Source organism: Calonectris borealis, chromosome 24 (genome assembly GCF_964195595.1).
Source record: "Calonectris borealis chromosome 24, bCalBor7.hap1.2, whole genome shotgun sequence".
In the NCBI taxonomy this organism is placed as follows: domain Eukaryota; kingdom Metazoa; phylum Chordata; class Aves; order Procellariiformes; family Procellariidae; genus Calonectris; species Calonectris borealis.
Window position 1 is genome coordinate 1,289,721 of NC_134335.1, and position 24,614 is coordinate 1,314,334.

Here is a 24,614-nt window from a genome sequence, read left to right on the forward strand (position 1 = left end):
AAAGGTCCAGCGGGTCCTCGGAGGCCACCAGAGAGGAAGGCGCCGGCTGGGCGGCGGGACGTGCTCAGCCAGAGCCATTCCCGGCTGGAGCAGCTCAACGAGAGGCGGGAAAAACCCCACGCCTGACAGCCTCAAAAATGCGCGAGGCCAGGTTGAGATCAATCTTAACAATATTTCTCTGAAGCGTCACGAAATCGATAGGGTTGATTGCAAATTTATGTTACAAAGCCAGGGTGATCCATCTCGCGGAAATACTCTTAAAACGAAGTGACTTATCTTTCAAGTGAGTCTTATTTTCCATTAATCTGTTTCTCAGCGCTTAGGGGGAGGGGGCGAGAAGCTGGAACCCTAAATTTATTGACTTACCAGTTCATTCCGAAGCCCTAACTTTATAATCAGTTTTATTTTTCATTATGCACCTTTGGAAAAACAAATCTGATTCTAAGTTTTATTGATCTTTGCTCAAACACTCTGCAACCCAGCGTCTCAGTTTTTACATATTTATCCTCTCTCTCCCCACGGCCCCCCACGGACATCCTATGAGATAATGAGCTCGTTACAAAACACGATTAATAAGGACCCCGTGCGATGCAGCCCAGCTGCACGCCCAGCCTTCGGGTTTTCATATTGCCCGGGAAATTCTTCCTGGCCCTCGTACCGCTGACGAGGCGCCGGCTCCCAGGACAAGCTGCTGCCGCAGTGGCTCGGGACGGCGCTGAGGCCCCGTGGCCAGGGAAAGCCCACGCACTGCCCCCGCCCTGCTCACCTTCCAGGTGACCTGGATGCTCTGGGACGTCATCGGCTGCAAGGTGACGTCCATCGGCGGCCCATCGGGAGCTGCGGAGAAACAGACCCAAAAGAGAAGCCTCAGGGAAAGCGCCTCCTCGTCAGGAAAATACTCGGCTTCCAGAGAGTTCTGCCGCAGCCAGCTTCGCCCGGGGCTACAGTCCCCACGCTGCCCGTGGCCGCCCCTGCCCGCCGCCCCAGCGCGCGTGCCGCGAGCCGGGAGCGGCACCTGCTTCCTCCGTGCTGATGGTGAGCTCCTTGCTCGGCTCGCTGCGCCCGATCTTGTTGAAGGAGTACATGCGGATGCTGTACACGGAGGCTGGGTGGAGGTCCACGATGTTCGCCTGGTTGATGGTCGGGGAGATGTTGCGCGTGGACTGCTTAAAGTCCCAGGAATCTGGAAAAGCAGCGGAGGGGGGCAGGAGGAGGGTCAGCACCCGAATCCTGCGGTACCAAGGGGGCCGTGCTCGGGCAGGTGAAGTCCCCAGGCGCCTCCAGCTTTCGACCCGGCCCCCACGGAGAGGTGCTGCCTCCCCCCTCCTTGCTGTCGTGCAGCCTGGCTTTGGCTTTTTGCAAATATTGGCTCTTTTAATATTCCCTTTCAAATGCTCCCATCCAACAGAAATTAACATGTTTCATTAGTGCTGCTCTCTCCTTTCTTCATCAAAGGAACCGGGATGCAGAATATTCCCTTGGAGGCGCCGGCGGGGCAGCCCCGCACCTGCCTGCGCAGCCCAGCCCCGGGACATGGCGGCCGCGGCGCAGCCCCCAGCCCCGTCGCTTGCCGCGGCAGCACGGGGAGCGAGGGGAGGTCTGGTATCACCTACCCGACTTGTTCTTGTACTCGATATCGAACCCGGTGATGATGCTGTTGCCGTCAAACCGCTGCGTCCATCGCAAATTCATACTCCGGGCTTTCACCTCGCGGATCTCCAGCTCTGGCGGGTCCGGGGGCTCTTGGGGAGACACGGGCAGGTTAGGGACGAGAGGGAGAGAAGCCCCCCGGGAGCAGGGGGATCCTCGCGGCAAGGCTTTCCGCCCCCGGGCTCGTGCACGGGGGAACGAGTACCTTGGACGGTGAGCTGGATCAAGCCTCTGTCCTCGCCGTAAGAGTTGATGGCATGACAGGAGAAGAAGACCGAGTCCCCGCGGTCGGCTGGTTTCAGCTAGGAACGTGTCAGGGAGAGAAGAGGAGCCAATTCAGACTGAGCTACCCCCAGCACCGTGCCCCCACCTTCCCCCGGTACCGCGGCCCGCTCCCACCACCGGCCCCGGCGGGAGCTGTGCCCGCGGAGGCAGGTCACCCTCCAAACCCCCACTCCCCTTCTCAGACCTGCGCTGAAAATTTGTTCTTTGAGATGTCCCTGGTGCCGCAAAACACCTTTGCAACCAGAGCCCGCTGCACAGGCAGCTGAGATTTAGTGCGAATCCAGGGGCTTGTCACAGCAAGCAGACGGTGGCTGTTTTTTAATTGGCGTGATTAAAATTGGCAGCCCGGCTCACCGGGCCCGCCCGGGGCAGCGCTAACTCATACTTAACTCTTACTTGTAAGAGTCCAGGCGCTGGCCAGGTGCTTCGCCCGGCTGCACCGCAGCGTGCTGGGGCCGGGGGGGAGGCAGCCGGCGCACGGGGCCGCTGGCTGGAGACGCAATCCCTCCGGCGGGTTTCCTAACATCCCGCCCCGCTGGACTCGATTTTGCCACCCTGGGAGCCCAGCCGCAGCACCAGCCTCCACAACACCCGCCGGGGACCACCGACACCCTCCCCGGGCACCCCCTGTGCCGCCTGCTGCCTCCATCACCCAAAAAAGACAGCCGGCAGCCCGGGCGGGTGCGAGACCCCCGGCCCCTCACCTTGAGGGTGGAGATGACCTCGTCGCCGTTGTCCTTGGTGGCGATGGCGTAGCGCATGTTGCGGTCGGGATCGATGACGGTGTCGCCCTTCTCCCAGCGGATGATGATGGGCCGCTCGCCCCGGGCCGTGCAGTTCAGCTCCTTGGTCTGCCCCTTGATGGCGATCGTGGTGTTGGGGTGGGAGGTGATCATGGCTGGGACTGCGGGGAGGCAGGGGGTCACCCGTGCGCCCGGGGGACGGCTCGGTGCCACCTGCGGCTGCCCGGCCCCGGCACAGCCCACAGACCCCGCCGGGGAGGCGGCGGATGCGGGTCTCACCGAGAGGCCACGCAGCCTGAAGCAGAATCGTCTCGCTGCATTATACAGCTCAGGATCATAAAATAATGAAGCAGATAAATTTTATAATGCATAGCATTACACCGGGGTAGACAATAAAACGCGAAAGACAAATAACCAAGCGCACACTATAATGAAGAGAAAGCCTCCAGTCTGAGACGTGCGGGTATGAATTATTGACTAAGGTTTTACACTCCCGAGGATGAGAGGAAGAATGTTTTCCATCACAGATTTGCATAATTCACTCGTATAAACCTGGGCAGAATATAGAGTGGGGTTTCACATCAGCAAGGCCACCTTTGCATTGCAGATACCAGAGATAGAAAGTTTTTTCTCCATAGCCACCCCGACATGCAAACGAGGACGGTGGGGAGGCCCCACGCCGCACTCGCCGCCCGACCGGGCCGCAGCACCCGGCGCGGGCACATCCCGGCGCTGCCCAAGCAGCGGCTGCAGCGTGGCCAGGGAGGGCCCTCGGGACGGTACGGCAAGTCCCTCTTGCTGCTGGCCAGTGCCCGCAGCCCTGGCACAAAGCTGCCGCCTCCCGCCCGGGCGCTTGGGCCGCTGGCCTGGCAGCGGCACGGCTGCGGAGGAGGACCAGCACGCCAGGCTCGGCCTCCTCCTGCCCGGCCCCGGGCGCTGCAGCAGCCTCTGCCGAAGCACTTCTCCTCGCCGCGAGGGACTGCGGCCGGGCTCCTTCCCCAGCAGCCTCGCCGCTCCGGGAGCCAAGCCCTCGCGCCGCCCCGGTGCCGTGCGGTGAGCGGCCGCGGCGTGCACCGCGCAGGAGAAATGGGCTGGGGGGCGAGGGCAGCCTGGGTAAGCAGAAAAAAATGTAATGCATAAACAAACAGCACTGCTGAGTCCCGCAGTAATATATGATAATGACAATCCGCAAAGGCAACACACACTGTTATAATGGGACACAAGAGGCTCTAATGAGCTACGACTTCTCGGCTTTCTGTGGCAATGTAATTCAATTAACAGCTAAGGAAACCTTTCCTCCCGAGCTGCCGGTATTTGCGGGCGCAGGGCAGGCGCCCACGCGGCCGGGACAGAGCGGTGCCAGCCCGGCGCCCGCTGGCAGCGCCCCGTGGCAATCCTGCCCCGAGGGCAGCGCGGCCGCCTGCGAGCCGGCCCGGGGACGGCAAAGAGCAGGGATGTCGGGGCAGCGCTCGGACCCGCGGTGCATCGCTGCCGGACCTGTGGTCCAGGGCGCGGGAAACCAAGAGCTACAAGAAACAGAGCGAGACTTCTCCCAGCTCTGCCCCGTCCCGTCCCCAGCCGCGCGCCCGTCTTCCCCTGGCCTGCCCGCAGGCCGACGCCAGGGCTACGCCGGGGAGAGGCGCAGGCCTGGGAAGGGCCAGCCGACCCCAGCCTCCCGCGCCCGCCGAGGCCAGGGCAGAGCCCAGGGACGGCCGGGGGCTCTTGCACCTACCCCGGGCCCGGGCCGCCCGCCCCTCTGGCTCCGAGTGTGCACAGCACAGCATGAGGGCGGGCGCAGCCAGGTTAGGGTCTCGGCACCCGGGTTTGGCACGATGGCGGGACCTTGCGGGGCTCCTGCCTGCCGTCCCCAGCTTCTGCCACAAGAAGGCCACCCTGCCGAGTTTGGCAGGTGGGGGGGCACCGGGGGCTGCTTCCCCGCATTCAGCCCTCATTTAGCCCAGGCTGGAGGCCAGTGCGGCGCAGAGGGTGCGCGTGGCCGCAGGGGCCAAAGGGGCAGGACAGCCCCGCAGGGCTGCGGCAGCCGCGGAGGCATCGGCTCCCTTCCCGGCGAGCGGCGGCCCCGGGAGAGGAGCTCCGTTTCAGGCTCTGCTTCGCTGAAATGCACTTATTGATGTTTGATTAAAAGCAGCTCCTTGGATGTAAACATATCAACTTCTCTCAATTGCCGGGGTCCCAGGAGAGCGGCAAGCAGCCCAGAGCGCGGGAAGCAGCAAAACAAACCAAAAGCAAACCCAACCAGCTGGGCAGACAGCACGGACCGGGGCACGCCGGGACCCGACACCCGCGCTGGAGCGGTTTTGCCGCTTGCCGAGGGACAGCGTCACCCAGGACTGGCCACGGGACACTCCGAGGGCTGCCGGAGGCAGCTCCCAGCCGGCCCACGTCCCCTCCCTGGGTGCAGGGACATCAGTAACACTGGTTCCTGCCCGCCAAGGCATCAGCCAGAGCCCCGGGTCAGCGCTGCTGTGCAGACAGGCTTCCTTCCAGGAGAGCTTGCCTTCAACGCTTTCTGCTCCCGCCCATCCTCCCTGCACCCAGCCTGCTCAGCCGCCCCTGCCAGCGCCGCTGCCGCGCTCCCCCCGTGCCCACGGGCCTTGTTAACAAGGCCCCGACAAGAGGCTCGTCCCGCTTGCTGGGCAGAGATAAGGCTGGCTACAAAGGGAGTCGACAGCCCCCGGCGCGCTCTGCCGTCCCGCGCCGGGCTGGGGCGCGAGCCGCTTCGCAGCCCACTGGTGACAACTGAATGAGAACGGTGACAAGGGTGACAAGGGCTGTGCCCGCCTCCCTCGCCCCCCTCTTTCTTGTTTGGAGCCGGCTCTGTGATGTTAATTTGATTGCACCCATTTCAGCTTCCTTTCTACACTGATTAGCTGAGTTTCACCTGAAGCATAAGATTAATTCAAATTGCATGGAAGCAATCAGTTATGCTCCTGCCGTACGGCAGCGAACTTCCAAACACGTCCGCCCCCGAGCCCGCGACGTGCAGGCAGCTGCCCCTCTCCCAGCCCCCGGCCGGACCCGCTCGCCCCGGCATCGCGGTGCCGGGGAGGTCCGAGCAGAGGAGCCCCCTCTCCAGCGAGCGCTGCCCACCCTGCGGCAGCCCTGGCACAGCCCACGGGGCCCCCCCGAGGACATGACCCTCTCCATCCCTCACGCTCTCCTCTCGACACCCGGGGAGGCGTGCAGCCGCCTGCTAAATGGCATTTATCACGCGCTGCTGGTCTCCTCACCGGCGCTCAGCCGTCCCCCCGGGCGCACGCTCCCAGCCCCAGCAGGCGCCGCCTTTCGCTCTGCGATACACCTGACGGGAGGCTAGCGACAGGGAAGGGCACGCTGCCCTGGCAAGGCAGCGAGCGGCTGCCGGCACCCAGACACGCGCCTGCGCCGGGCGCTGAGCGGAGCAGCGCGGCGTGGGCACCCAGGGGTGGGGAAGCCCCGCAGGCAAGCGCTGGGCACGGCCGGGGCCCCGAGGGTTACGTTCCCACGCCGGTACAAGCAAAGCTGGGGGCTTTCCTTGCCCACCGCCTGACAAGAGCAGCAGCCCGCTCCTGCTGGCACTGGCGGGTCCGCAGGCCGGGACCGCGCGCACTTGGCTGACGCGTTACCCGGCTGGCTCGGCTCGGCCCCCGCAGCCCAGCGCTGCGGCATCGGGGAAGGGGACGTGTGGCTGCGGATGGCTGCCGCGGCTGCTCCCCTATCCCCTGCTGCCCCGCTGCCGGCGCGCTTTGTTTGGGCTCTGATTAACTTTCATTTAACTCCGTCCGCAGTGGCCTGACTTTCAAGGAAAGCCGGCGCTGATCTCACTTTAATTGGCCTGACATTTCACTAAACAAACAAAAATCCAAAAATGAAACAAAACAAAGAGCCCCATATAATGCTTAATTGGCTGTGGCGCTTCGTCTACCTATTCATCCAAACCTTTTCAAAGGCTGCGAGGTCTCCAGGAAATGTAAAAGCACATGCATAATAAGGTTACGTGCTATTCAAGTCAGCAAGCAACCTGTCCTGGGATGCAATTACAGCAGATAGCGGGGACAAGGCAACAGTTCAGGCTCCGAGACTTCTGCACGCTCACTCGGGATTAATCGCCTCGCCTCTGTACCTGCGCCTTCTTGAAGTGCGTTGTTTGAAGTCGCTCGTTCCGATTCATCAGTCGGCAGGATAAATTAAACAGCTGACAGGGAGGGGAGAAACGCCTGCCGATGCCAGAAAATCAAGCGCTTGCCTGGGGAGGGGAGGCAGCAAGGGGGCCGCCCGAGCCAGAGCCGCTCTCTCCTCGCCTCGTCCCGGCCGACTCCCCAGGCACGGGACCCTCGCCCGGGGAGGGCTGCGCATCCCCTCTGCCCGGCAGCACCCTGCCCAGGGGACAACCAGGTGCTGGTGGCTCCCACGGCTTCGCCTGCAGCCTCCGTCCCCCCCGGTGCGAGGCAGGGCAGGGTTTAGCCCTGCTCAGCTCTGGAGACACGCGGGACCCGCCGCAGGAGCGAGCCCGAGGGGGCCGGTCCCCCTCCACCACCTCCTTTTTGAGGTTTGAACGCTCACGGCAGCAACGATCAAAATAAATACAGAGGAGCTGGAGATTACGTATTCTGCTGATAGCAACGGGAGAGGAATCCAATAATAAGCGCGGTTCAAACACGGTGTCTAACAACACTTCCCAGCCCATCCCTGTCAAATTAGCCCGGCTATTTCCTTTCCTCCTGTATGATGTAGATTGATTGCTCGGTTTTATTAAGGGCAAAGCGCGTTTAATAGCAAAAGGGAAGCGGGTCCCTGGAGAAGGGGAATCAATGCCCTCCCCGTGCCCTGCGCACGGATGGCGGGGATGCGCGGCGCAAGGGCAGAGCCAGGCCGGCGTGGCGGGAACCCTCGGCACGGAGGAGGGGGCCGCGCCGGACCAGGCTCTGCTGACAAGCACCCACCCCGCAGCCACAGCCGCCTTCACCGGCGCGCCCGCCTCTGCTCCCCCCAGCCACCGCCGCAGCGGGAGCAGGTCCCCGGCCCCTTGGCGCAGCCCTGGCTACTTACTCTTCACGGTGAGAAACATGGACTTGCTGATGTCTGTGCCCACGCCGTTGCTGGCCTGGCAGAGGTAGTAGCCGATGTCCTCCTCCAGCACGTGGCGGATGAGCAGGGAGCTGTTGGGCAGGATCTGGATGCGGCCCGTGAGGGGTATGGGGTGGTACTGCTGGGGGTTGCCGCTTCCTAGGAGGGGACAGAGAGACACAGAGCTCAGCCAAGGCAGAGCAGCGCTTGCGAGGCTCGGTGCCGGGGCGGCCGTGCCGAAAGGGGACCCTCCCCCGCCCGCACGGAGGCCCCCACGCGCTGCCGTGTCCCACCCCTACCTTTTGCGTGTTTCCACATGACTTTCGGAGGAGGGTATCCGTCAACGGAGCAATTCAGCACCCCGGCTTTACCGTAAATGCCATCTTGGTTGTTGGGTTGGACCACAAAACGAGGAGGCACTGAGCAATTTGAGAGAAAAGACGGTCGCTGTAGCAAAACCCCCCCCAGCTCCTCCCTGCCTGCCCGGGGTGCCCTGGCTGAGCCCTGCTCCTCCCCCTCCCCCTCCCCGCCTGCTTCTGCACCGCTCCTGCAAGCGGAGACCAGCGCTATCTCCCTCTAGCCTCCTAACGTCTCTCTGCTCCCCTCCGTGCTCCCCCACCGTCACCGTCCACCCTCCCGAGCCCGCCACGGCGGCGGCATCGGGACCGGGCTGGGCCGGGCGGGCGGCTGGGTGGGCCCCGCGGCACTCACCCCGCACGATGAGCTGCCGCTCCCGGCTGACCGTGGCGGCGTCGTTGCTGGCGATGCAGGTGTAGTTGCCGTTGTGCTTGAGGGAGACGCTGGAGATCTGCAGGGAGCTCATGAACTCCTTGCTCTCGATGGTGACGCCAGAGCCGGAGAGGATGACGTGCCCGTCCTTCCTCCAGGTGATGTGGATGGGCATGTCCCCGGAGGAGACCACGCAGGGGATGTAGAGGAGCTGCCCGATGGAGGCCGGCGGGAACTCGAAGGGCTGGATCAGCGGAGGGACTGTCGAGGGGAGAGGCAGAGCACGCTGGAGAGCCCGTCCGGGGAAAGCCTTCCTCCAGCGGGGACGGGCCGCGGCGGGGCTTGGGGGAGGTGCTGCCCAGAAGCTAAGGCAGGCTTCTGTTTCCACCAGGAACACGGCCAGGGGAGCGTGGAAGGTGCCGCCGAGCAGAGGGCAGCAGGAAGACGTCTCCCACCTGGCAGGGCTCCACGCTAAGAGCAGGACGGAGAAACGCCGACCTCCCCAGCAGCGCGGGCCCTGCTCTGGGGAAAGCCCCGGCCGCCCCGCCGCACCGCCAGCCGAAATTCCGCCTCAGCATTTATCTGCTCGCAGAAAAGCAATTATTAGATGGATGCTTTTCTTAAAGGCACTGGATTCAGAACCAGCCATTATCTTTCTGATAACTTAATTAGGCGACCGCAGCATCTCTGGCAAAGTGGGAGGGGGGAGAAAGCGGAGAGAGGGAGACAATTAGCTTAACAAGGCTCAGCACCTGGTAGATGAGAGCCTCTTTCTGCAGTCTCCATAATTAAATTAGCAGGCTGGCAATTGTCCCCTCGGCAGAAATAAGCTGCCCTCTCGTACAGGCGCAGGAGCGGCTCCCCGCCCCACCACGCGCGCCCCTGGGCTCCCGTGCCCGCCCCGTGCCCGGCCCCGCGCACGGCAAAGGTCTCTGCGCCGGGTCTCTGCCCCTCTGCCTGGCCCCGGCCCGGCCGGGCAGCTCGGCGGAGCAGCGGGCAAGCGGGGGGCTGCCCACCGCCCCCCTGGGCTGCAAGCCGCTGCCGGCAGGCCGGCAGGCCGGCGGGCGCGGGCAGGGCTGGCCTGCCCCTTCGCTGGCTACAGCGACGCGGCTCGAGCTGCCGGAGCCACGGAGCCAGCGCTGCCTGTTTTCCATAATTAATGAATAATTAATTGCGAATGCACTGCAGTCTATTGCAGAGCGGGGATGGGCTTGTGGATCCGCGCCTCTCCAAACACGCCCCACCGGCCGCTTCCGAGCTGCCAGGAAAAGGACAGGCTCCCTCGACAGAAGAGCTCTCCCTGCTCCAGCTCCCCGCAGCCGGAGCTTGCAACTCGCCTCTCCCTCCCTCCCCGTTCGTTTCCCGCTGCAATTCTCCTTTCCCCAGGTCTCCCTGCCCACGGCGCCCGCCGCAGAGCCCGGCCCAGCCAGGCGCAGCAGCTCAGGTCTGGCGGGGAGCCCCGGCGAACGGCCCCTGCCCTCCCGCGGGGCGAGGCATCGCCCCGACGGTGCCCCGGCGCTGCCGGCTGCGGAGCAGGCGTAGCTGGCGTCAGCACCGCGCTCCCCGAATCACGGCAGTCACCCGCGCAGAGCTGTGCGAGAGCCCCGGGACAGCACCAGACCCACACGTGATTAATTAAAACGCTGAAAGATGTCTGTGGGAATAACGAGCTGTCAGGGCACCTTGGAGGAGGCCGGGTGCTCGGATGGCGCTGCCGGGGAGGCGCAGCGAGGCGGCGCCAGCAGCACCCCCGGGCAGCCGCAGAAGCCCCAAGGAGCAGGGAGGTTTGGAGCTGGGACCTGGGGGACCGGGGTCGCAGGCTGAGCGGCAGCAGCTAACCCCGGGCGGGAGTTTCCCTCAAGGCAAGACGGGGAGCGTGGCTGGGGGCGATGCCTCGCGAGCAGGGCTGGGGGCTGCCCGCGCATCCCCGCTCCCCGGGGGAGCGGCGCCGGAGGGGAGCTGTAAAGCTTTTACTACCGCGTGCTCGGAAAGACCTGCATAACTCACTCGTGGCACTTAATGTGGTCGCCAGGCACTTGTGGCAATAAAAGCTTTACGGTGCTCCACGCCATCCCGGGCTCCTCGCAGTTATATTTATTCACTCTGCTCCGCGGAGCTAGCTCTGACTGTCTTCTAGCGCCTTTGCAATTCTTTTCCACAGGCCTTTTATCTGATGGCCAGAGCAAATAAGGAATCCAGCAAGCGGGGCCAGGTATAAATCTCCGGCATCCACACTGCAGGCGGAATGAAGACGTCTGGCCGCGGCAGAGCGGCGTGCCGCCAGCCCGCACCACGCTTCCGCCCGCTCGCCTTCCTCAGCCTGTCACCGGCCACTAATCAAGGCAGTAAATTCACATTCGGAAGGGTTCGCTAGCGGTCCCTGCCCAGAATATACGGATCTCGGCTGAACTGCAGCATCCTGCATCCTCCGACGGCACCTCCCAGCGACCGACAAAACGCGAGTCCCGTTATTTGTCTTCACGCGCGCACATCCCCGTAGACGCTCCCTCCCCACCAGCCCTGCCTGTCCCGCTTACCCCAGGAGAAGGCCAGCATTTACTCAACTCCGGCCTCTTTTCAAACCCTGGGGCTCCCACCAAGATGGGGATTTTGTACCAGGCGAGGAAGGCAGGGCTGGCCATGCCCCGCGCTGCAGACCCGAGGGGGGAGAAGTCCTCCCGCCGCCGCCCTTAGGCAGGTTATCCGCAGCCCACTCTTCCCTTTGCAAAGCCTCGGAGAAGAGCGTTAGCTAATCAAGTGGCAGCATCTATAATCAGCCTGATGCACTCTCTCGTTAACCTGACTCCTCATAAGAAAATGGTGGATGGGAGGGGCGGGAGGGGGATCAGAGTAAAATCCAGTCCACAAATACCCCGCTGGGTGGGAGAGAGACAGACAATCGGCCAGCCCCGTCCCCAGCGCGGCTCTGTTTGTCTAAATGATTTACCGCAAACACCGAGCTGGCGACGGGCAGAGACGACCCGACAACTCTGAGGACGGGAGATACGGGAGCACCGCACACTCACGGCACAATCTCAGCGAGTCACTGGGAGGGAATGCACCCGGCTCAATTCATTAGGACTGATAGCTCCCTCAATGGGGCTGAATAATTGATGGCCTGGAGAAGCTTTTAAGATGTTCTGCGCGCTCGGAAGACCGAGAGTATTATTTTTTTAAAAGCTAACACACAGAGAAAAACATCGGTGAAGGTGATCCGAGCAAAGGTTAGATGTTTTAATACGTTATGTTTACACCGTAAATCCCTGCTCCATCGCTTGTAACGGGAAATGGATACGGTGTGGCTCGGGGCAGCTGCAGACGCGCAGGCAGGACCAGGTAGCCGCTCCGGCAGGAGCTGAGCCAGCTCCCGAGGGCTGCCGTGCTGGGAGCTGAGCTCCATCCGCGCAGCGTTTGCGGAGCACGGCCACCGCCCGGCCGCGGCGTCCCCTGCGCGACGCTCCTCTGCCCCCGTCCCGCAGCAGAGGCGTCCCCAACGCGACCTAGACGGCCTCTCCACCTGGTCCAGGGAAAGCCTCTCCGCCCGCTTACCTTTCACCGTGACGTGGACGCTCTGGCTGATGGAGAGCTGGGGCTGGATCAGCACGCTGCACAGATACTCTCCTTCGTCCATGCCTTTCTGGACGTCCATCAGCTTAAGAGTCCCATTTTCAAAGACCACTTGGCGGTGGTTATCGGGCAGCAGCAAAGAGTCCTTGTACCACTTGATGGAGTAATAGGGGTACCCGATCACCCTGCAGTTGATGAAAGTGTCCCTACCCGCTACTGCTGTTATGTTCTTCATCGCTCGGATGCTCGGGGGACCTACATATTTGGGAGGAAGGAAGAGGCAGGCTAGGTTAATTCCGAAGGGCGGTTTGGTTGCATGCAGATCTGCTGCTATTTCAGAGCAAGCTTCACAAGCAAAGGAGGTAACCAGAACAGTTGGGACCCAGCCTGGTTTTGGGTGAGGAGCAGGCACGGGCTCCTCTCTGAGCATGCGCTCATCGGCTGCAACCTCCAGCTAGAGCCACTCGCACACGCCTACGACAGCGCAGCTACGAACCGGGGCCGCGGGCCTCGATCGCGGCCACGCTTCAGCAAATCCCACCCCGGTTTTGCAGCTGCGGCTTCAGTGCTGGGGAAGCGGAGCCCGAGACACCGCCGCTGCTCACCGGAGGAGGTCGGACGCTGCCTGGAAGTGCAGCGTGTTTCTGCAATGGGAACCCGTGGCCGCGGAGCGCACCTCCAGCCAGGGCTCCTCCAGCAGCGCCTGCGGCCACAGGAGCTGCAGACGCGACGGGGAGCGCTCCCCCACGCCACAGCCGCTCTCTGCCGCCCTTAGAAGGAAGCTGACTGCGTTGTGCCAAACGTCCTCGACAAGAGCTGCTACGGGTACCTGACTGCCGCGGCAAACGTGTTTCACCTCCCCTGAAATACACCTTTTCTGAGCCCCCCCCGGGAACCTGAGTATCGCTGAAAAGCCAGGCAGTCGCCAGGTTCTGGCTGGCTCTCGTGCTGCCTTTAGGATGGGAGAATGCTGCAGGTGAGCATTTCAACAAGAGGTTCCATGCATCGATAATTACATTGTTCTCCCAGCCACTGCAGAAAATAGCAAACTAATCTAAAGATTAACCCTATCTTGACTCCTCGTCCTAAGGGCGTAGCAGGATAACGGCTTAACAGACGCTCAGGATAAGCTGACGGACCCTGTTTCTCATACTGGCACACGCTTAGAAAAGGAGCGGGGAAGAAGAAATTAGCATCTCGCTCTGTAACCGTCTCTTAGGCCTGTCTGAGGGACTTGCTCCCTTGCAGGGCAAAAAAGTCCGAATCTTATCTAGCGACAGCCCGTCAAGAGCTGAGAGAGGGGGAGAAAGGGAGACCAGGGAACGTCCTCATTGAAAACGCTGCTCTGGCTTCTCGTGGCTCAGGGATGAACTTGCTCCAAATTTCACAGTAAACGGCAGCAAAATTCAGACTCTCCTGGGATGCCAGCCAAAAAGCCACTAGATCCGTTTCAAACCTGAGACACAGACAAACACAGCCCTTCAACCCTCTTCCTCAGAAGACAAATAAATGCTACCTTGTCTCTGTCTCACTCCCACCTGGAAGCCTGGAAGCTTTAATTGGGGATTATTAACGGGCAGGGGCTTATACCATACCCTGGGCCTGAAAGCGCTCCCTGTAATGCACCGAGCAACATGCTCCAGCCGTAATAACACGGTGATTAACGTGGCCACGGCTTTTAGCAGACAAAGAAAATACAGACATGACAAATCAAAGCTCATTTTCCACGATTTCACGTGCTGCCTCATCATCGTTTGTCATGTAGGTCCCTGCACCGGCGGGCACGTTCGCTGCCAGGGAGCGGGGCTCCCGCCGGGGCCGGAGCACGGGGGGCCCGGGACGCTTCTGTGCCCGCCACCACCTTCCCCGTGCGTGGGGTCCCTCTGCCGACCCTGCGCAGACCCCGAGGCGGGGGCTCGGCGGGGCGCGAGTGGACCCCGATGGGGAGAGCGCTGCCCTTTGGCCCCTGCAAAGCCAAGCTCCAGCTCGCCAAGGCTACGGGGCTGCTTTGCACTTCGTTAAACTCCCTGCTTTAAATGGCGGGGAGGCTCAACCCTGTGGGCAGGTGCGGGAGCGAGTGGGGCGGGAGCGGGGAGCTCGGGGAACGGGCTCGGGGCGGCCGGGAAGGGGAGGCGGAGGCGAGGAGGAGCGATCGGCCGGGGAACGGAACAAAACCAAAAGCCCAGTAAAAGTCCTATTCTGATATTTAAAAGTAGACAGGCACCTCTTACGTTTATTCGCGCTTGGTATTCGGCGCTGCCCACCGAGTTCCGCGCGGTGCACCGGTACACGCCGCCGTCCTTGATCTGCGGGCTCGTCACGTTCATGTGGCTGACCGTGGTGCCGTCCGACATGGTGTACTGGTTGGTGCGGTGCCCGCTGTCCCGCGGGATGGGCTCGTCGTCCAGCGCCCAGGTGACGGTCGGCGGGGGGGCCCCCTTGGCGGCACACATCAGGGAGAACTGCTCCCCGGGGTTGACCACCTTCTCGCTGAAGGAGGAGACGATGCGGGGGGTCCCATCTGGGGGGCACCCGGGGGGAGGGGGGTCAGGGAGCAGCAGCCACAGGCGGCAGCAGTCACCCGCTGGCGGGACGGCTCTGAGCTCCCGCCTGGGGTGGGAGCCCCGGCGCGGCCGGGAGAGGAGCCCGCGTCGGCACCAGGCGCACGGCCGCGCCTGCGTCCCTGCGGCAGGGAGACGCTGGGAGGGGGCGAGGGGCGTGCTGCTTGACACAGGCGTCGGCTCGAGGGGACGCCCATCCCTTGTCCGAACACCCAGCCATCTGGATCGGGGAGGGGACGCCTGGGGAAAGGCCGTGCCCCGGCCCAGGGGCTGGGGACGGGCCAGTCAGCCCCAGTTTTGGTCCTTCCCCATCCCCGCCGAGCTGCGTCCCCGAGCTGCTTGCAGACGGCGCGCGCAGCCCAGGAAGCGCGCTGGGAGCAGTCTGGCCCCGGGAGCCCCCACCCCGGCGGGTCTCACATGCACAAAGCATCCCGGCGCACCCCGGGGCTGCGGCGGCTCAGAGAGGGGCAGCGGAAAGCCCCCGCCGGCCCCCGCCCGGCGGAAGGCAGCTCACCCTCCAGCGTGATGATGGAGAAGTCCTGTGCCGTCTGGGACTTGCGGGTGGCGAAGCACTGGTAGGCCCCGGAGTGGCTCTTCTGCGCGGCCGTGATGAGGAGGGTCTCGTTGCTGATCCCCCGGATGGAGATGTAGTCATCCACCACCACGAGGTCCGTGTTGCGGTACCAGCGGATGACGTACTCGGGGGACCCGCTGAGGGCACAAGAGAGGATGACGGTGCTGCCGATGCCCGTTTTGAGCTTCTTTGGTGTGAGGGTCACACGCAGGGGGTCTGTGCGAGAAAGGGCGAGAGCGGGCGAGGCGTTGGCGGTGCCGGGCAGCACGGCGGGAGGCGTCTCGTCCTTACTCTGCTCTCCCTGCCTTTCCTGCCCTGGAAGCGCCAGCCCGGCTACGTGCAAAACGTCACCGCGCCATGAGGCAGGTGTCCCCCCGCCCCCGCCCTCCCTGCTGACGGCCCCTGCTTTAATGCCAGCCCCAGGCCCCCGGCGGGGGTGCCGGCAGAGTGGGGGCCGTCGGGGAGGGCAGGACGGCTGGAAGACGACGTGGCCGGTGTGACGGGGGACAGCGCTGGGGACGTGCCAGGGCGGCTCCCAGCGGGCTGCCGGTGCCGGTTGGTGGTGCAGTCGCCACGGCACGGCTCCAGGTAAGGCAGGCACGATGCGTGCCAGCCCCGGCAGCTCTGGTAGCGCTGAGATCCCGGCGACGGCAGGAACCCCCAGGAGCAAAGCGTGCGAGAAATACTTGGCCTGCCCAGATGGTATTTACTGTTTGGCTGGGGCTTATTTTATGGAAGTCAACAAAACAAAGTGCAGAGGCACCTAACATAAAACCGACGTCGCCATCCCGCAATTTACATCCCCCGGTATTGCTCCGAGTCTTCCCAAGGCCCCTCTCCCTGCCCCGATGGAAGCGGTAAATCAGGGGACGTCTGCAGCTGCGCTGCTGCAGCACGATAAGCCTCCTGCAAGCACTCTGAGCACCACATCGGACACGCTGCGTCGCAAGACGGTGGCTTCCAGCGTGCGCCACGCTGAAATACAAGGCTTGCAATTTATACGGCTGTATAAAACCTTTCAGGCTTTATATTTATAATGGTTTTATATTTAAGAAGGCTTTGTCAAGCCAGAGGTCTCCCCGCCACCGTGCCCCGCTCCTGCCCGCCGGCTCTCACCTATGACCGTGAGGGTCCCCGTGACCTCTGCGGACCCAAAGGTGTTGGTCACCTCGCAGATGTAGGTCCCGCTGTCCTCCACGCGCAGGTCGCTGATGGTCAGGCCCGTGATGCGCTTGGTCCAGCGGCTGTCGGCGGGGAGCGGGCGCCCGTCCTTGATCCACCGGACGGCCGGGTTGGGGTAGCCCGAGGCGATGCAGGGCAGCTCCAGCAGCCGGCCCGCCTTCACCTCCCTGGACTGGAAGCTGTCTAGCATCGTGGGGATGGACTCCGCCGGGTCTGGGTTCAGAGAGGAAACAGGCTCACCCAGCGAAGAGGAGGAGGCGAGGCTTCTCCCCGCAGGGACACCAGGAGAGCCCCTGGCACGGTGACACCGGTACCACCGTGCCCGCTGGGCATCAGCTGGGAGAGAGCAGCTCTCCCCGCCCCCGCGAGCCGGCGGCTCTGCCGGGCAGGAGCGCAGGACGCCAGCCACGTCCGCCAGCGGGCACGGGCCCAGGGCAGGCAGGGGATGGCCTGTCCCACCCGGGACGGCCGGCGCGGCCCTCGGTGGCCGGGGCAGCAGGCTTGCGGGGAGGTGGGAGGGAAATGCATCTTACTAGCTGATGGGACGAATAAACTCAGCACCGGAGGAATTACTCAAGGTGACACCTAATTGGTGCAAAATACACAAATTCTGTGGCACATTTCAAAATTTACAAGCAAAGGGGCCCATCGGGCAGCCGGCAAAGGAGAAAATTAATCACCAAGTCTCAGGCGTGAAATTAAATTCCAGGGGAAAGAAACCTCTTTCATTACTCCCAAGCAGAAGTAAAACGCCGTGACGTGTAAATAACGACGGCGACCAGGAGGGGACCAGGCCAGATCGAACGCGCTCGGAGAGGAGATGATACACCCGTCGGCTGCCCGTGCTCCTCGGGGGCCGTGCGGCAGGACGGCCACGGGTGGGACCAGGACCCTCCGGCCTCCAAGAGGCTGGGGCGAGGTCAGGCAAGCCCCAGCCCGGCCGTCCCGGACCCCTTCCCTACCTCGGTGGGGTTAATTCCAGGAGCTCACGCGAGAGCCACAGCCCGCACGCCCAAGGATGGAAAAAGCATATGGCAGAGAGCGGGCGCGCTGCAGCTGAGCGGCGGGAGCGGCGACGTGGCTGCGAGTCGGGCGAACTCCCTCCCGAGCGGAGTAATTTGGGCAGTCAGCGGAGCCGGGAGCGCCCCGAGACACCCGGCACTACAGACTGCACTGCCTGCGCTGCAGTATCACTTGCGTGTTCGTCACATCACGTCAGGCTGCTCACATCGTGGGCTGTCACATTGCATCGCGTCGCACCCCATCGCCTCTCGCTCGGGGTGCCGCGCAGCGCTGCCGCTCGCCGCGGCCGGCACCGGGGAGGCCGGGTGCTCGGGGGCACACGCCAGGCAGCGCAAGCCCCCTGCGCAGCCCCGGCGGGACCCCCTTCCCCCCCCGGGATGTCCTCTCGCTGCGGGGATGGGAGGTAGCGATGCCATCGCTCCCTCCTGCGCCCCGGGAAACAGGCACCGCGGCGGGCAGGCAGGGGAGCGGGCATGCAGGCTGGACACCCTCGCGGGCGCAGGAGCCGTGCCGGGCCCTGCGGGGCAGGGCTCCCCCCTGCCAGCACTGCCAGCAGCCGCGCGCTCACCTGAGACCGAGAGCCTGGCTCCGTTGCTCTGCCGCGTCTCCCCGCTGTACTTGTGCTTGGTGATACACCTGTAGGTGGACAAGGCATCTTCCTTCTGCACGTCCGATATGTACAAACCTCCGTAAGAAGTAATAAAAAACCTATTTTCTGGAGACACAAAGGGAGGAGAAGGGTGAGCGAGCCAGCCCCAAGCCAGGTCATCTCCCAAGCTCTCGGCACCCGGGTCAGGCAGAGCCCCTGTGCTCCGGGCAGGCACCGGAGCTTTGGGCAGGAGCCGGGCAGGCAAAGCGGGTCCTTCTTCCGCCTCCCCGCACCCCGACTGCACTGGGGTGCAGTCTCCGGCTTCACCTTCAGGGGCTGAGGTTTCAGGCAGGCTGGCGAAGTCGGGCCAACACGGGTGAGCAGCAGTGCTTGCCTTAGCAGCCGTGGGTGCGCAACAGCAGCACGTGGGTGTGCAACAGCAGCCCTCGTGCGCGTGGCACAGCCTGCCTCATCCTGCGGCAAACACCCCCGCCCAGGCGCAAAGACGGGCTCGGGGTGTCCTTACACGCACCTGTGCTCCCCGGGGGTCGGATTCAGGGGGTTTAGCCGAGGCAGCCTGCCCACAGTCCTCTCCCCTCCCTGCCTCGGCCGCCGTCGCAACGAGCTCTGGGCTGGCCGCAGAGTCGCAGCGGCGCGGTGGCTGCGGAGGGCGAGGAGAGCGTGCGGCACGATGCTCTGCCGGCACGATGCACCGCCGCGTCGCCGCGCGCTGCATAGCAACGCGGCAATTAAAAGTGAATCCGTCCCGCTGAGTTAATAATTAGCTTAACTTACTTAGAGGCATGTGAAAACAAATAAGGGCTCGAGCTGATGTTTGAGCGCTGGGGGAGGATGGCAGGAGGCAGGCAGGGCAGCGCAGCCCCGGGCAGCGCTGCCGGAGCAGCCCCCTCCAGCCAGCAGGTTCTGGAGCCTGGCGCACGCCAGCGCACACGGGGAAGGAAGTCTTCGACTCGCTCACGAAGCTGGCCTGACGCCTGTACGTCGTCGTGAATATTAACAGTAATGGACACGAATAAAAAGACCTGGGCTGTGGCACAATTTAGGGGCTCCACGGAGAGCAGGGTAAGCGGAGGCACTGGAGAGAAGCCCCCCTGCCCACCTGGAAGACCCCTTCACCCTGCCCCACTGCCAGCGCTACTGGTGAGAGGAGCCTTTGACCCCGGTTTCTGCGGGGCTTTGGGGTTTATGCCAGCACCAGCCGCCACCGAGCCTCGGCTGGGACGGGGGGGTCCCTCTGCTCGGCTGCACCCTGTCGCCAGCCAAACCATCCCCTGCCAAACACAGCAAATGCAGAGACGCAGAAGGTAATTGGTAGAGCTGAATGTTCAGAGGTGAAACCTTCAAATCTAGTCCCTAACTCAGCGATGGCTGCGAACGGCTCCTTCGAGTCCTGCACCGTGCTTGGTAAAGCAGGACCTAGCTGCTGAGGAGAATCCCCTGTTTTTCCTTCCGGCACCTCTTGGAAGCACCTGGATGTTCTCAATGTAGGTGGAGGGAAGTGCTGTGGTTGAACCCGTAAGAGCAGGAGAAAGACGGGTGGAATTCGGGACCTAAAGGCCGAGGCTCCCAGGGCAGCCTGGCTCCCCCCTCCCGGGGCAGGACTGCAGAAGCCTCTCCCCGCCCGCAGCAGCAGCGCCTGAGGCGGCAGACCGACAGAAAACAGGGCTCTTCACCCAGGGAACCGGAGTGCTTCCCCGGCACCAGCCGAGGCGATGGCAGCCCTGAGCTCTGCTGGCACTACCCCCTTCCAGCTGCAGCTTAGCTAGACGGGCGTATTTGACTCTAATTGCTCGATATGACAGTGTTAGGGACTCTAAACAGCACAGAAACAGCAACCTTAACAAAACGCGAACCTGGCTGCGGTTACAGGAGGCAGCGGCAACCGCCGGGCTGGCAGCTCTCCCTGGCAGCAGCGGGAACGCGAGCCGGCAGCCCCACGGGGTGCCGCGGGCACCGGGGCGGCTGTCCCCGCGCCTCCCACGAGCTGCAACCCGTGTACTGCCGCGGCATCACGGGACCCACGTCCCCGTCCCTGCTTGGAAGGGTCGGGGGCTCCCCAGCCAAAACCTCAGGCGTGGTTTTGCCTCCACGCTAGAGCACGGCAACGCCAGTGCAGCAGCACACGCGCTGCACCAGTACGCAACTGGGAGCAGATGCACAGTGGCGCGAGCCTCGCGCTCCGCGCCGCCGATCAGAGGCGCCGAGGGATTCGTACAAACCTCCGTAAAAGGGAAGGGGGGAGCAGTCCCGCCAGCGCAACTGAAATAACATGCAAATCAAACATTAATTTTTCATCTCCCATCAAACCAGTAAGCGAAGAACATTGGCTGCACTGGAATTTGAGACGGGGGGAGCCGGTTTCCATGGTAACAGGGGCTGTGTCTTGAAAGTGCTCGGCAGCCCCAACCGGCCTCCCCCTCCCCGCACACTCACGTCCGTGCATGGTTAACCGCAGCCCCGTTCGCAGACGCGCTGCGCTCCTCCTCTGGCAACAAAGCCTTGCAAGAGCCGGAGCGACGTGCAAGGAGCCAGCGGAGGAGCGGAAAGCGGCGGTGCTGCGTGCCCGCCGGGACAGCAGCGGCAGGGCCCCCGAGAGCCAAACTCCCGCGCGTGGCGAGGCGACGGGGAGCAGAGCCCCGAGCTCCTGCCCGGACAGCGGGAGATGCCGAGGAGAGCGACGCGCGGGAGCAGGCGAGCAAGCCGAGCCCTGCCCGGACCTGCCGCCCTCGGCCCCCGGCCTGCCGGAGCCCCCCCGCTTTCACAGCCCGCGCGCCCGAGACCAAGCCTCCGAGACGGGGCTCGAGCCAGAGCATCAGCCCCAGAGACGGGAACGGGCAGGAAATCTGCAGGTTTTAGTACCCACCCCTCTACCGTGCAGTGGCCGGAGGCGTCGGCCCCCTGGCCAGCCACGGCTTTAAAGATGCCGTTACATTAAACGTCAGGTCTACAACCTGACAGCACGGCTTCCGTATTCTCTTTTTCGAAAAGGGGCAAGTAAGTCTGTCGAGGAGCTCACCAAAGAGACCTCACCAAAGTGACTTATTGCTAAGTTTGCCAACCAGATTAACGTCAAAGGTCGCTGAATAAAATCAGATCTTTCTGCCTGCCAGGAGGTGGAAAAGCTTTACGGGAAGCAGAGGATTAAGCACACCCGTGGCCAGGCTGGAGCGATGTGCCTCTAATAGCTCTTCCAGCTAGACTTGAGCCGCTGCCTTTGGAATTGCCTCCCCAAAGCCCCCCGCGCCCCTCTCGCCCACCCCTGCAAAGCAGGGACGGGGTAGCGAAGTCGCGGGAGCTGGGGTCCAAGAGAGGAGCAGGGCAGCCGAGAGCCCGCCAGTCCCAGGAGCTTGCCCCTCAGCCAGGGAAAAGCCCGAGGGCGAGCGGGGGCTCTCCTGCACGGCAAGAGGGTCTCTCACGGCGCGTGCACGCACGTGCGCGCCCACACTCAGACACATATTGACTGTTACCAAAACCCTCTGCCGCATCCAGCTGCCTGTGGTGGCCGTGAAACTCCAGCGTCAGTCCCAAGGGGCTTCCAATTTCAAGAGAAAAATTACAGTCGATACAGGTTACCAGCTACTGCTCTATCCAATATAGATTTATAAAAACAATGGGGTCAGGGCTTCAGGAGAGAGCACATTTTATAGTTCATAAGACTAATGAGATAACTTTCCCTTGGTACTCCGGGGCCAATATTTCCTTACGCAGTCTATTTTAACTGCTAGAGAATCAATAGGTGCCAGCGTTTATGAATTAGCCATACGTTGAGCATATGCATCCCAAGGCATCCCGGACAAATCCAGTAACTGTTCGGTGCTATTTCTGGCCACGTTTAAAGTGACAAACGCCTCCCCGGGGAAAAGGCACGGAGGGGGAAGCCCCAAAGAACAAAGCCTGTGATTTTCCGCCGCTGCTGTAACGGCACTTTTTTGCTGTGGCTGCTGTTCCAGGACGCCATTTGCCCAGCACGGGGCTCGCCGGGCACGAGGAGCCTCCCCGGGGTGGGCCACCAAACGCAGGCAGCAGGGAAAGCTCTGCACACCACTGCGGCACAGCACGGCACGCCGTGGCACGGCACCGCTCGCCCCGTCTCTCTGCCAGCCGCCGGACGGATCGCAGGCACCTCCCTCCCCGGGACGGCCCGAGCGGCGGGACGCGGCGCCCGGCGCGGGGGGGACGCGGGGCAGAGGAGCGGGCTGGCCGGCGGTGGCCGCGCAGCAGAGCTGCCTTTCATCTCAGCAGGCCGAGCCCAGCTCGGTGCCACGGCAAATGCCGAAAGCAGAGGGGGCCTGGATTGGCACCAAGATTAAAGATCCATCCATCCATCCCAGAGATGTTAAAGAGGATCCGCGACTCGAGCTCAATGCAAATTTAATAAGAGCCGCACGATATCTGACAGATTTATTTACATGTTTGCCTGCAGTCGGGATCCCAGGGGAGGTGTGAGGCAGTCCCCGCTCCCCAGCCCTTTCAAAGGCAGCACATCTCTCCCACGTAGCCGCGCGTGGCCGAGCCGCCGCGCACCCAGCCAAACGTTCCCACCTCAAAGTTCCGTGGGCATCTGCGACGCAACCGACGCAGCCGAGCAAGCGGGTCAGGCTTTGCTCCAAAGAGCTCCCTCCCTCCTCCTCTCCCTCCTCCTCCTCCGCCCAGGAGGAGCGGCCCTTTGCCTGAAGAGAGCACGGAGCCCCAGAAGCCTCGTCCCCAGAAGCTGCGGTAGCTGCGTCCGCAGCAGCCTGGGCCACGCCGCGTCCCGGGGAGGGCACGGCACGGGCAGCTGCCCGTCCCCAGGGTGCGCTGGGGGCCTGCCCGCGCTGCCCCTTCCCCCAGGAGCTGCCTGCAGCCTGCTGCCTGCCCCTGCGGGTGCCGGAGGCTTTGCGGCAGCTCCCCCCTGCAGACCTAGAGATCCAGAGGTTGACGCAGCCCCGAGGCAAGCCCTTGCCCGGCCGGCCGCGGGCACGAGCCTGGGCAGGCGCAGGCGGGCGCTGCCTGCTGCTGCTGGAGGCTGCGGAGCCAGAGGGGGGGAAACAGCAGAGGAGGGGTGGAAGTCGGGGAGTCGTGACGGGCTTTCCGCCTCCCCTCCTTAATCTTCTTTATAAGCACGGCTCCATCTCCTCCCGTTACAGGATTAACACCCATCTCTCATTCTCCTCTTGCAACAAGATTGTATTTCTAATTACGCTGTAATAAAACCGGGCGCGCTCCCAGGGCTTCTTCCAAATGACTTGTCGACACTAAGCGAGATTGGATCCTGCTCGGGCCCCTTGCCGGCGCCTCCGCCTGACGTTCATTAGGCATGCATGAGGGAGAGGTTTTAAGAATGGAATTGCATTTAAATGGCTTTTCTGAGAGGGAGAGATGAAACAAAAAAGAGAGAGAGAGAGAGAAGAAAAAGCAGGAAAGGTTTAAAAGGAGAATGTCATTGTCACCTCCCTGTCACAGGGAGCCAGCGCCAGAGCCGCGGTGCGAGTCCCCGCTCCCAGGCGCCCCAGGGACCGGCTGCGGCTGGGCGCGGGCACGGGGCAGGGACGAGCCCTCTGGCCCTGCGCATCAGGCGGGGACGGGGCCTGCCCTCCGCTGGCTCACCCCCTGGCAGAGCCCATCCCACGCACCGCAGAGCCGCAGTTCAGCACCGGATCCTCTTCTGCTGAATTAGCTCCTAACGCTTTACAGAACTACCTGCAGAACCCAGCCTGCCGGCGACAAGTCAACAGACAGGAAAGGAAATGCCGTGGGTTTTTTCCGAGCGTCCGGTTTGGCTCTGACCACCGGATTCACAGCCTGGCGAGAGCCGGTGGCGCGGCCGCGTACAAACACCCTCCGCAAACGAGGGTAGAAAGGAGTTAACCGCAGCCTGCGGCTGGCAGCCGCCGGATGTCAGCTCCCGCCCAGGACGCGGCTCTGCCGCCGGCGTGCGCGAAGGCGCACGGCTCCCGGGCCTTCTCCTCCCACCCGCGGCACAGAGAGCCTGCAAGGGGACGGCGGCCAGGGGCACGCAGCGCCGAGCATCTCCACCCTGCCCTGCGCAGACGGGGCCTCCCCTGCTGCAGGGGCTCTGGGCTGGGGCACCGCCGCGGCCGAGGGGCACCGACGGCAGCTGCTGCAGCGGCGGCCAGGTTTACCGGCAGAAACAACCTCCGGAGCCAGGCATTTTCCCAGCGAGGCTTAGGAAAATGCGCACCGAAACAAATAGGGGATCGGTAAAATCAGATACCGGCATCCGCAGTCCCACTCCCCACGGTCGGGGAGCGAGCAGCCAGCACGTGGCTCGCGCGCGCGCCGAGCGGAGCACCGGGAGCGCGGCGGCCAGACCCACCCTTTCCAGACCTCGTGGCTCCCACCAGCTGCTCAGGTGCAATCCCCACTGCAAAAATTAATCACCAGCAGCATGACAAGTAGTTTCCAGCGAAGCAGAGGAAGTTAATCTGTTCACGGACACTCACATGGCAGGGAGCGAAAGTCGGTGCATAAATTACTGCCTTCGCGAGGAATCTGCCGGGTGGGAATCACCTTGTTAAAGCTCCCCCCCACGCAGTGCCCCTGCTCTCCCTGTCCTGAAGCACGCATTCTCTCCCGAAATCTTACGGTCCACATCACAATTAGCATCTCCGTCACTTTACCCT

General features: G+C 63.2%; 1 protein-coding gene across 1 annotated transcript in view; it reads right to left on the bottom strand.

The window, feature by feature from the left end:
- Window positions 1–24,614, bottom strand: part of DSCAML1 (DS cell adhesion molecule like 1) — a 114,444-nt gene that overhangs the window by 14,364 nt on the left and 75,466 nt on the right. The window contains exons 4-16 of the mRNA XM_075172852.1: window positions 17,950–18,096; window positions 16,293–16,571; window positions 15,117–15,392; window positions 14,266–14,562; window positions 12,024–12,296; window positions 8,457–8,735; window positions 8,045–8,164; window positions 7,728–7,904; window positions 2,640–2,839; window positions 1,856–1,952; window positions 1,614–1,742; window positions 1,016–1,183; window positions 767–837 (exon numbers count right to left, since the gene is read on the bottom strand). Coding sequence (XP_075028953.1) covers window positions 767–837; window positions 1,016–1,183; window positions 1,614–1,742; window positions 1,856–1,952; window positions 2,640–2,839; window positions 7,728–7,904; window positions 8,045–8,164; window positions 8,457–8,735; window positions 12,024–12,296; window positions 14,266–14,562; window positions 15,117–15,392; window positions 16,293–16,571; window positions 17,950–18,096 — 2,513 coding nt within the window. The remainder of the gene's footprint in view (window positions 1–766; window positions 838–1,015; window positions 1,184–1,613; window positions 1,743–1,855; window positions 1,953–2,639; window positions 2,840–7,727; window positions 7,905–8,044; window positions 8,165–8,456; window positions 8,736–12,023; window positions 12,297–14,265; window positions 14,563–15,116; window positions 15,393–16,292; window positions 16,572–17,949; window positions 18,097–24,614) is intronic.